The sequence below is a fragment of the Serinus canaria genome, chromosome 4A (genome assembly GCF_022539315.1).
Source record: "Serinus canaria isolate serCan28SL12 chromosome 4A, serCan2020, whole genome shotgun sequence".
Lineage (NCBI taxonomy): Eukaryota > Metazoa > Chordata > Aves > Passeriformes > Fringillidae > Serinus > Serinus canaria.
Window position 1 is genome coordinate 8,739,928 of NC_066318.1, and position 10,752 is coordinate 8,750,679.

The 10,752-nt window shown below is 44.5% G+C and overlaps 1 protein-coding gene across 4 annotated transcripts; it reads right to left on the bottom strand.

Moving 5' to 3' along the window:
• Window positions 1–586: 586 nt before the first annotated feature.
• LOC108962050 (A-kinase anchor protein 17B) lies at window positions 587–8,819 on the bottom strand. 4 transcript variants are annotated; one of them, XR_007777578.1, is made up of 5 exons: window positions 7,348–8,230; window positions 3,633–3,869; window positions 2,374–2,814; window positions 1,306–1,478; window positions 587–811 (listed from the first exon to the last, which is right to left on the bottom strand). XR_007777578.1 is itself a non-coding variant. In XM_018914371.3 (5 exons), the coding sequence occupies exons 2-3, from the start codon at window positions 3,720–3,722 to the stop codon at window positions 1,885–1,887; spliced, it is 1,020 nt and encodes a 339-aa protein (XP_018769916.3). In that variant the 5' UTR covers window positions 3,723–3,869; window positions 7,348–7,573; the 3' UTR covers window positions 587–811; window positions 1,306–1,478; window positions 1,806–1,884. The 4 variants fall into 4 exon arrangements, 3 of the variants coding, with proteins under 3 accessions (XP_018769916.3, XP_050830346.1, XP_050830347.1); XM_018914371.3 differs by having other exon boundaries at window positions 1,806–2,814; window positions 7,348–7,573; XM_050974389.1 differs by lacking the exon at window positions 7,348–8,230 and adding an exon at window positions 8,755–8,819 and having other exon boundaries at window positions 1,306–2,814.
• Between the last annotated feature and the right edge of the window lie 1,933 nt (window positions 8,820–10,752).

Below are 10,752 nucleotides of genomic sequence, written 5' to 3' on the forward strand. Positions count from 1 at the left end.
TGACATGCACCGCCCTTTCATTATCTAACACCCAGAGCTTTGCTTAGAGAACCATTCAGATTCCTGGAAGCACAACACTGAGCATAACTTCAGTGAAATCCTCCCAAAAGCCAGCAAGTTTTCAGAAACACCTCTAGAATTGTGAATAGAAAACAAGGATTCTTCTAGTGTGAGTTTTCCAGAAGATGGGACTTTTTTCACATTTGGAAATCTATTACTTCTCAAAACTGAGTATAAATGTCCCCCACACCTTCCAGTCCCACCAATATAATAATCTGATAGAAGAGGCACTTCATATGCTTGCTCTAGGATTGACAATTAGGTTTTTCCCAATGACTCATTATTAGTAAATATTGTAATCTACATGATTCTCTGCATTCAATCAAAGTGTAATGCTCCAAGATATCAGTCTGTGTCCTTTCTAGTTCTTTAGCCACTAGTCCATGAAAGTTTTTTCTGGCTCTGGGGAAAGTTTTGCTCCAAAAGTTATACAAAAGGCAAACACAAATTCTGCTTCTGTGGCTCATTTCACCAGTAAGAGATTCTAACCAAAGGAATTATGTAAGGAAAAAAAATCAAAAACCAATCCAGTAGTTCATATACCTTTTAATGATCAAAGGGCTTTCTTCTCCTACTTGTGTATAAAAACTTCAGAGCTATAATACAGTAGCTGTTCAGCATCCTCTTCTGGGCTCTCCTCCACGGAAAGTATCTGAGAAGGGGTTTGTCTGAATTATCTCAAGAGGAAATAGAGGGCATCCTCTGACATCTGCATCCATCTCTCTTCTCAACATTAATTTCCTCTCATCTCCTGTAGATAAGAAAAAGTTACTTGAAATGAGTTTGCCAGGCTGTAAGGGTATCCACCAACCAACTGGAAGCACAGTAAATTGTAAAAAAGACTGTAAGAACAGCCAGTAGCAATCCTGTATGAAAATCAGTTGTATTTTAGCTGTGTAAAAATTTACTCACCTGAGACAGTACTTCCTACATAGCTGTGCCACACATTGAATTGTCTATCAATGTTTTAGTTGTCTAAAGCATGTTGTTACCAGAATAACCACTATCTGCTAATGCCCAGGACAGATACTAAGTTAGACAAATATTACTCTTGAGCTGCAGCTGTGTGTTTCAGAGCTAAACTGAACAAACCCTAAATTGCAGGGAAGTTGCACTGGATTTTTTACGCCATGCTTATACCTTTTAAAACCAAAACCCATTCATCACTGTAAGAACTGTGGCAACCTCACCTGCCACAGACCTGTCAAATGCAGTCCCCTTAGCTGTGGTGTCCCCCTCTCTCACCTCTCCTCTGGAGGGTCTCCTGAAGGGGTGAGCCATCATGGGGGGTAACATCTGGTGCTGCCATAGAGGTGTGATGTGTCTTTAATTTCACGTTTTTGTGCAACATTTTCTTACATTTTCTCTGTATCTTTCTGAGCGACTCCAGCTGCATGCAACTGTCCGTCTCTGAAAAGCTACATTCATCAGATAAAAGATTAGAAGAAAGCTTTTTTCGCTTTTTCTTCATTTTATGAGCATTTTTCTCCTTTTCCCTGGATTGTCTCTCACTTTTCTTTCCTTCATATCTTAATTTACTACTAGACCTCTTGCATGACTTTTTAAGTTTACGTTCACACTGCCTTGCCAAGACCTCATGAACAGAATTAGAACAGGAGTTACATTGGCTGATTTCCTTCTCTTGACCTTCCAGAGCTACATTTTTATGGCAAACCAGTAATTCTCTTTCCCCAGCTCTTGTAGACAAGCACCCTTTATTACAACTGCTGTAAATTTCTTCATACCTTCTTTCTGCTCTCTTCACTGAGCCGCCACATGCCTCTCTAAAGTACTCAGAATCACTGATCTCTTCCAACAAATCCTTTAATCTGCAAGCAGATCTACATGTTCCATACGGTATAGTGCCTTCATCTCTACCATCTTCTTCTTTGAACTCCTCATCATGAGTAACAGTAGTGCACTCCAAAAATGATTCAGTCCAACATGTGGTACAGTACCAACAGTGAGTGAGTCATTCCTCTGCACCTGCAGCTTTTTTGCAAGCTTGCCCCCATGGACCTTGCTTTCTAACACTTTGTCTGTTGACTCAAATTCCCCAAGAGTGATCACCAGCCTATAATTACTATCACTACTACAATTTCTCTTGTGGAGGCTTTGTAGAGGACTCAATTCCCTGAAGTGCTGACCGTGTTTGTTACTCAAGCTGCTGTCAAACCCACTACCATCATCAGACACCACTCGCTTCCACCAGGACTTGTTCACAGTGGTTTTTGGCTCTAAGCAAACACGGGCATAGTGTGGTGTCTGATAGTAGTTCAGTAAATAATGGATGAATTCATCAGTCTCATAAACCTTTTGCTTTCTGCAATCATCTTCCTCAGACACTGTCTCGGTGTGAACTACATCCAGTGCTGGGTGGTGCCTTCCACGGAGAGGTTCGATGACCCTGCCGTCCTGGGTGACCGTGATCAGCAGAGGCACACAGCCTCTGGGGGAGGAGTTGCACACATCTCTGCCAGGCAGTCCATCAGAGCTCAGGGCTGCAGAGGGATCATTTAAAATTGTCCTGACTATGTGACAAGCAGGTGCATGGAAGTTACTCACATGTCCTTCCTCACAGCATAAAGCACTACCTTTTTGGGTTAGCGGGCACTTAAACTCCTTACGTTTCAGCTCTTTGTGCGTACGATAAAGGGAGTTAATCAGCTCCTGCTGTATGTCTTTAAATGCTGTTTCAGAAAATGAACTGTCCTTCTTTACACCCAGTGAAGGATCCACTTTTTGACTTGCCAACTGCGAAACCAAGAAAATAGAAATTTATTTAACACATCACATTCGTAATTAAGAAGGCCAATGTCAGATGTAATGGGGCTCTAAAATTCATGTAGAATGGCAAGGGTAGCCTCTGACTTCAACTCACAGTAAGTTACAGTCCCTTAGAAATCTTTTACATTACACACTTGTTAAAAGCTGCAAGCAAATTTTTCTTTGCAAATAGTGGAGACAAGGCCATATTAGAAATTAAAATCCCTGTTTTCATTTGAAACTTTTTGCCCAAAACACTAAATTAAACTTGCAAACATTAATCTGTGTGCAAAACACTCAAATTTTTATCACTTCCCTGCTGACTTTCTCAAGACATTATCTGAATCAAATAAGCCTGGTAATGAGTGCTGGCCAATAAAAAAAAAAGAGGCTATTAGAAATCCAAAGGGTATAATCTGTGCCAATTTAGTTCAATCACTTGTAGACCTGAGACCAAAACAAGCAGAGAGCATCACTTATGTCCCCACTCGAAAATTCCTTGCTTGCAACACTGGATCAAGTCTAATAGGGCCAAAACAGCCATTCCAGCCTTATCTTTTTCTCAGTAAAGACAAGGTCTTGGAAAAGCACCAAAGGCAAAGTTTCTGGGTGAAAATGCACTATGTTTGCTCTCAGGGCAAGACTGAGAGCAGACTGTCACAAGATACGGACTTCAGGCCTTCTCAGTGTTCAGTCAGCCCCAAAGCAGTCTTCTGAATTGCATCAAGATATCAAATGTCTAGTGAATTATTCAAGCTCTAATAGATATCCTTAAAAGTTTAAAATACATTTTAAAATAGTCTTACTTTCACACGATTTAACAGCACTGTAAGCAGTCTGACAGACTCCACTCTTCTCTGAGCTAGCAGGGATTTCCTTTCTTCCCATTCAGGCATATTCTCTGGCCAGTGCTGTTCTTCAGCTGGTACCTTCTGCTGCTTTGGGGGATGTTCCTCATCTCCATCTATCTGCCTCTCTTCTCTCCTCTCGTGCTTAGCTTTCCTTTTTCTCTCTTGAACTTCTTTTCATCACCACGTCCTTTTCTAGGTAATTATCAATATGGGACAATTTAGATGACACTTGTTTTACATTGTGCATCCTGGGAAATTGGATGTAAGTCTTTGAAGCACTAATAATAAGCAAACAGTCATCAAGAATCACATGTAGCTAACAGGTATTGGCCTTTGCTTAGATAATATGTTTTAAAAAAACATAAATTACACAGACCCAACTGCTCCCCACAGTTAGAAAGTTGTCTCTTCAAACAGTCTGTACTCTTGGGTTTTCTTTATAAGCACTGCCAAGACAACAGCATCACGTGATTGTTTGTCCCCAAGGACACAACTAGAGACTAATCATTTGGATCTAATTCTTAAATTAACAAATCTCCCCTACAGATTAGCATGAGGGTCCCATTTAAGAGGTATTACACGAGTAATTCAGGGGTTATCACTGAGCAAGGCTTACTCAGAGCCAAGGCCTTTTCTGCTCCTCACCCACCCCACCAGTGAGGAAGCTGAGGATGAGCAAGGAAATGGGAGGAGACACAGCCAGGACAGCTGATCCCAACTGACCCAAAGAATATCCCAGACCATATGGCCTCATGCTCAGCAATAAAGCTAGAGGAGGAGGAGGAAGGGGGGGCATTTGGAGTGATGGTGTTTGTCTTCCCAAGTCACTGTTAAGTGGGGTGGAGCCCCGCTGTCCTGGGGATGCAGAACACCTGCCTGCCCTGGGAAAGTGGGGAATGAATTCCTTGGTTTGCTTTCCTTGTGTACATTGCCTTTGCTTTATCTATAAATTGTCTCGACCTCAACCCTCCGTTTTCTCACTTTTACCTTTGTGATTCTCCTCCCATCCCACCGGGGAGAGGGGGAGGGATTGAGCAGCTGTTGTAGGACTTAATTACCAGCTGGGGTTAAAACTCAACAGGCTATCACCACTTTTTGGAAACTTTACCCTTTAGGAAGTAGCTCTACCAAATAATCAATGTGACACATCACAAAAACCTCCAGAACATTCAAGGAACAGTGTTCACACAAATGGGTGTTTAAAAACAGTTTTTTAAGAAGTATTTGAATAAGGAAGAATTAGTAATACAAGCATAGCAGGGCTTTTAGGGACTTAGCCTTAGATCCACTATGCTCTGCATTCTAGGTACCTGTTTTTTTCAAGAAGGTGCATAACATGATTGGTTACTAATGATAGTTTAGGACGCCATCCAAACTCATTATCTAAAGGATTAAAACTTCAATATACTACTATTACTCATATGCAAAATTAAGAACACTGCAATAAAGATATCAACATTAAAAATGGGTAAAGACAGAAAAGCATTAATTTCATAGCTTTGGACTTTCCAGGCAACTGGGAGGTACTGAGAAATGTCCATCACATTAATTTTATTTCAGGGCATAAGGACATTGATTGAAGATGTTGCAGCATAGAGCAATACAAAAAGCCCACATGCAGAACCTTAAGGAATCAATCCTCAGAACAATTTCAGAGCAACAGCTCTCTGATTTCACTGTAGCCCACAGAATCATAGAATAATCCAATCTCAAAGGGACCTTGGCATATCCCCAGTCCAACCATTCTCATAATCCAGACCCCTGCATCTGATGCCTTACATGCAGAATTATCATTATGGTTTCTTTCCAATAAATAAATTAACAACTACACAGTATTGTTTCAATTTCTCCATCTCCTATTTCCTCAAAGCCTGGATTTTTACACAGCCACTATTCCTGTATTTTACTTGGCATGAGGAAGTGTAACAACTCTCAAGAAAATGGGACATTCTCTAAAAATATACTCTCACCTTTCAACCCCCTCTCTTTTTTCCCCCTTTTTCAAGTGTGCTCCTGTTCTTGCAGTTTTAGTCTTTCCAGGCTTCTCTGTCTTATAGCTCCTTCACTAAAAATGTCTGGTTTGTTTTAAAAGCCACCTTTCACAGAAGAAGCAGAATCAGATGCAGCAGCCCAGTTTGTTGTGTATCTATACAAACACAGACAAGCTGCTGAGCAAAGGAGAGACCCCAGGTGACACCAAAATACCACTACACTCATGAGAATGCCTCTCTCTACCCTGACATAGCAGAACTTCTGAAGTTTATTCTGGGTTGTCAATCCAGCTCAAACACCCCTCTCTCAAATGTCTCCTCCTGCTGTGACATCAGGGCTCACAATCTGCCATTATACCTTTGAGCAAACCTATTCCTGATAGACTTTTACTTGAAAAATGCCTGTTTGCTTTCAGCATGGGAATGTACAAGGGAAGACAACCACAGAAACTGTTTGGTAAAAGAGGGTGACTACACTTTTTTGAGAATGATGAAGAAAAAAACCCATGTTTGTACTGGAGAAAAAGCTAGTGCAATTAGCATTAACATAAAACAACCAGGAATCTCTGGAAGCAGCAGCTACAGCACAGACTGCAGCACTGAATCATTACTCTTAGGCAACTGCAGCCAAATGCACTCAGAATTAACTGTAAGTTTGTCAGGCAAGGCTGAATCTCTCATGATTGATCTCTGCACACAGCTATGTATGTACAGACACACCTTCAACGTATCACATAAGCAAAGCAGATACACAAAGCATTTTCTACAAAACTGAAGCAGTGAGTAATCTCTAGAGTCCTTTCTGCCCACTGTGCATTAAGATAAAAAGCTTTCCAACAAGTTAGTGACAACCAAACTTCTGCCACCCAACTAAGATTTGTGGTGCAGCAGGTTAAAACCTGCAGGACTCTGTTGTTACAACCTGCAGAGATATGAATGTCAAACCTACAGACCACTTGGTGTACAATACAATCTTGTTCTGTTTTGCAAGTACATCTTCTGTTAAACCAACTGAAATATTATCCTGCCCTTGCAAATCTTCTTTCACTTATATCCTTACACCATCACAGCTGCAGCCATCTTCCTACTACTGCAATAAATCACTTAAAAGCCCTAAACTCTCTTCTTAGAGCTGAGTGAGCTACAGTGGTTTGCTAGTGCACATCATTACCCTTGCTCATCCCTACTTATGCTCATAGCCAAGAGCTCTTCAAGCTTCAGAAATTTATTTCTCTCTACATAACTGTGAGCAATGCATAGAATTATTTACTGAATTGCTGTTCAGCAGTATGGCCTTTTGGAATCAACCCTGACATATCAATAAGCCACTACCTTAACTGCTGCAACTGACAAATCACAAGGAATTTGACTTTCAACCCCTATATCAAATTATTATTTCCTTTTGGCCATGGTAAAAACTTTTGTAACACATCTGCCCTTGCACTAGGATTTACTACAATAACTGAAGGCTGAACTGTCCTTATCTTACAACACCCTAAACTGTGTCACCTGAGTTCATACTTTAAAACAAACTTACACTTCTGGGAGAAATTAACAACCTGGCAATATCTAACCTGAAACACACAGTCCATCTGAGCAACATGCAAGTAGTGGGAATAATTGTTCCAAAGGCACTCCTCACTTTTGCTCACTGTACTGCTAGCTCAAACAGCTCTTACCATCCCCATTTCCCAGCTGGTCACTCATGCCAGACCCTGGGCCATCACAACAGAGACCATACCATCAACCAGGTTAGGATAAAGGGTTATCTTGAAGAGAAAAAAAAAATCATATTTTCCTAGATTACTTTTCATGTTCTCATGGATAGTGTAGCCCCTGAGCAGTCTCACCAGCAGAGGTAAAGGCAAGCTCAAGGTAGAGGAAATATTTTAATTCTGCAGAGGTGAGTATGTAGGAGCACTATAAGCTAATGCAATGTGGCAACTGTATGTATTGATCCCCAGCAGCAGAGTTCATCGTGCAGGGGAAAAAAGCTGGAGTTGTTTAGCCTGAAGAAAAAGAGGCTCAGGGCCTTAGCTAGCCTTATGGCTCTCTACAACCACCTGAAAGGAGGCTGGATCCAGGTGGGAGTAGGTCACCTCTCTCAAGTAATGTGAGAGGCGGCCTAACATTTCATCAGAGGAGGTTTAGATTGGATATTGGGAAAAACTTCTCCACTGAAATGGTGATCGGGCACTGGAAGAGGCTGTGAACACCATGCCTGGAAGCCTTCAAATGGTAAGTGGCTATGGCACTTGGAGGTATCGTTTAGCAGTAAACACGGTAAATGTTACAGGTTAGACTCCGTGATCTTAGAGGGCTTTTCCAACCCTAGTGATTCTATGACAAGCCCTTATCAGAAAGTCACTTGGGGAAGTTTAAACAAGAGCTTTAAACTGATTTTTAACAAATGAGTTTATCCAGCCCGCTCTGTGCAAAATTAACCGAAAAGGAGCGATGATCAGAAGTGCCGCTGCTCTCACGAACATTTCAATAAAGGAGCGTTTTGAAGCGAACACTCCCAGCACCGCTGTGCTCCACGCTGAGGTGAGGATAAAACAAACCCCCAGCCCAATGGATGGAGCCACTGAAGGCCGCGATCCCCCGAGCTCCGGCAGCGCCGGCCGAGGGCACCCGGCGGGCAGGGCCCAGCCCTCGGCGCCTTCAGCGGGAGCCGCGGAACCGCGACCCGGGGGCCCCGCTGCCCCGCCCCGGCTGAGAGCCCCGGGCAGATACGGACCCAGTTCGGGCTGCCCGACCGCCGCATTCGGGCCGGGCCGGGCCGGGCCACCCCCGCGCCGCGAACCCCCGGGCCCAGGCCCGCCGCGCCCCCCGCACGGGCCGGGCTCCTCCGGCCCAGCCCGCCGCTGCCCCCCGAGCGCCGGAGCAGAGGGAGGGTCGACCCGCCCGTCCCGGCAGGCCTGCGGGCTCCGGGCAGCCCCAGCGGAGCCGCCGGGAACCGCCCCAGCACCCGCGACAACTTTCCCTGGCGGAGCGACCACCGCGGCCCGGCTCGCCCCACCCGGGCCCGGAGCGCCCTCCGCCGGCAGCACCCCGCGCCCGCTCCCCGGGCCGGCCGCCCTTACCCTCCGGCCGCCGCGGCACCGCCAACCCTGCGGCCGCCACCCGGGGCGGAGCGCGGCTCGCCCACGGGCCCGCCCCCGGGGCGCGGCTCCTCCGCTCCGCTGCGCTCCGCCCGCTCCGCAGCGCGGCCCGCTGTGTGTTCTGTGGGGTTTCGCGGGGGCTCTTGAGGAGCGATTTACGAAGGGAGTGTCAGGAGGTGCCTGGGGCTGCTCTTCCTGCCCGGCCCTTCGCCCCTGACCTGCACGGCCTCGGCTGCAGCCGCCTGCTGCTGGCATCTGCGGCCTGTGGGCATCGTGTGTGTGCATTCTATTAAAAATAAGCCAAAGAGAAAAAGTTACTCCTCGGAGCTGCCTCTCTCAGGCAGAGCAAAGGCTCGGTTGTGGTGCAATACTGTGTTTTCCTTTGTCCTGTCGCAAAGGTGTCGCATCCACCACTGTTCACGAGGGGTAGATGTGTGAGGGTTTATGCCAGCTTTTCCCTGGTTTAGCACTGGCTTGTTGATGTTTTCCCGGTGGGAAAGCGCTGTCTCTGCACGGTACGGCTGTCGGCTCCCGAAGGTGCAGCGCTCGCCCATGTGCTGCTGATGGTACCGTCCCCACTTCCTTGGTTGTTCGGAATTTAGCATCCCCGAGGGGATTCAAGGTCGGCCAGCCATTTTTTCAAATACTCCCTCAGATTTCAGTTTGGTTTTTTGTCTCTTGCGGTATTCTAAACGCAATTGTGCAACCTTTTATACACACACACACACACACACACATACACACACACACACACACACACACATATATATATATATATATATACACATATATACACACCTTTTATGTCCTTCCTCCACCTTGTCCAAAACAGACCCTTTACCTCTTCTCCTGGATCAATACAGTTGTGACTAGGACGGGTGGTGGTTGTGGGATACACACGGGGCTGGGGGCTGCAGGCAGAGGGGGTGCACCAAACATTTCCACTCTGCAATGGTCCAATTGCTACGTATGCAATCACAACCTGAGACCAATGGGTACGCATATATTTACTGTGGGAGTGTATTTCTGTTACAATTTTGTGTGCCTAAAAGCATGTCTGTGTTTTCTCACTGTACCAATGGATAACACAAAGATACTATGTTTACCTACAAGTTGTTGTTCTGGTCTGGATGCCTTCTCCACAGTTGTTGCTTCTTGTGCTTCAGCCTCTATGCTGACATTTGTTTGAATGTTTTTTAATCTTAAAAGATAAAATTGTGCTTTGATGGTACAAATTTCCAATATACTCTAAGTTATGTGATTTTTTTTCCCCTTCTGCATAATTTTTCCAAACCCAAACAGGCAAATTGGCATTTGAGATCACTTTGCAGCAGCAGAGGCATTGTATTCCCCTACTGCTTTTCCAAATCTGCAAGGTGAGAAACTTTTATGTTTTAGCTGTTGAATAAAAGGTATAATGTAGCCATACAGAGCTATTTCTTTCAGGATCTCAGAGTGTGCCCACTGGATGCAGGAAACCAGTCCCTTGCCTGTAATTAAGCAAATTATATGTCAATAGAATCTATTTTATATTCTGTATTTCAGGAAGCAAGCCACTGTAAACTGTGGTCTTTTGCCATTGTGGAATATCCTGCCTGCTGGGATCGAGCACAGAGCTGGAGCAGTGTGGAGGGTTCCTCTGGGAAAGGAGTCAGGGAATGCCAGAGCAGCATCACAACCAAAGGAATTTGTTTTAAAGCCTGGCAACCAGGGCACATAGACAAACCTCTCTGGAAGCTTCAGGATTAGGCTGGGGAGGAAGATGGTTGGAAGAAACTCTGAACATGAAACTTGTTTAAATACATAAAAGCTTGTTTAAATACATAAAAGGAATACTCTTGGCTATGTTTCTGCTTGTGGCTTGGTAATGTCATTCCAGGAATTACATCTGAATGTTACATACTGCTTAAGCAATTTCAAAGCTAAGATAACTTTCCTGATTGAGAATATAGGTATAGATCTACTACATCTAGGTTGTAC

Excerpts from the sequence above, each read along its gene's own strand:
- LOC108962050 (XM_050974389.1), bottom strand. The coding sequence starts at position 3,722 with ATGCCTGAATGGGAAGAAAGGAAATCCCTGCTAGCTCAGAGAAGAGTG. Across the intron at positions 2,815-3,632 it reads TGCTGTTAAATCGTGTGAAA|TTGGCAAGTCAAAAAGTGGA; the intron begins GTAAGACTATTT and ends TTGGTTTCGCAG.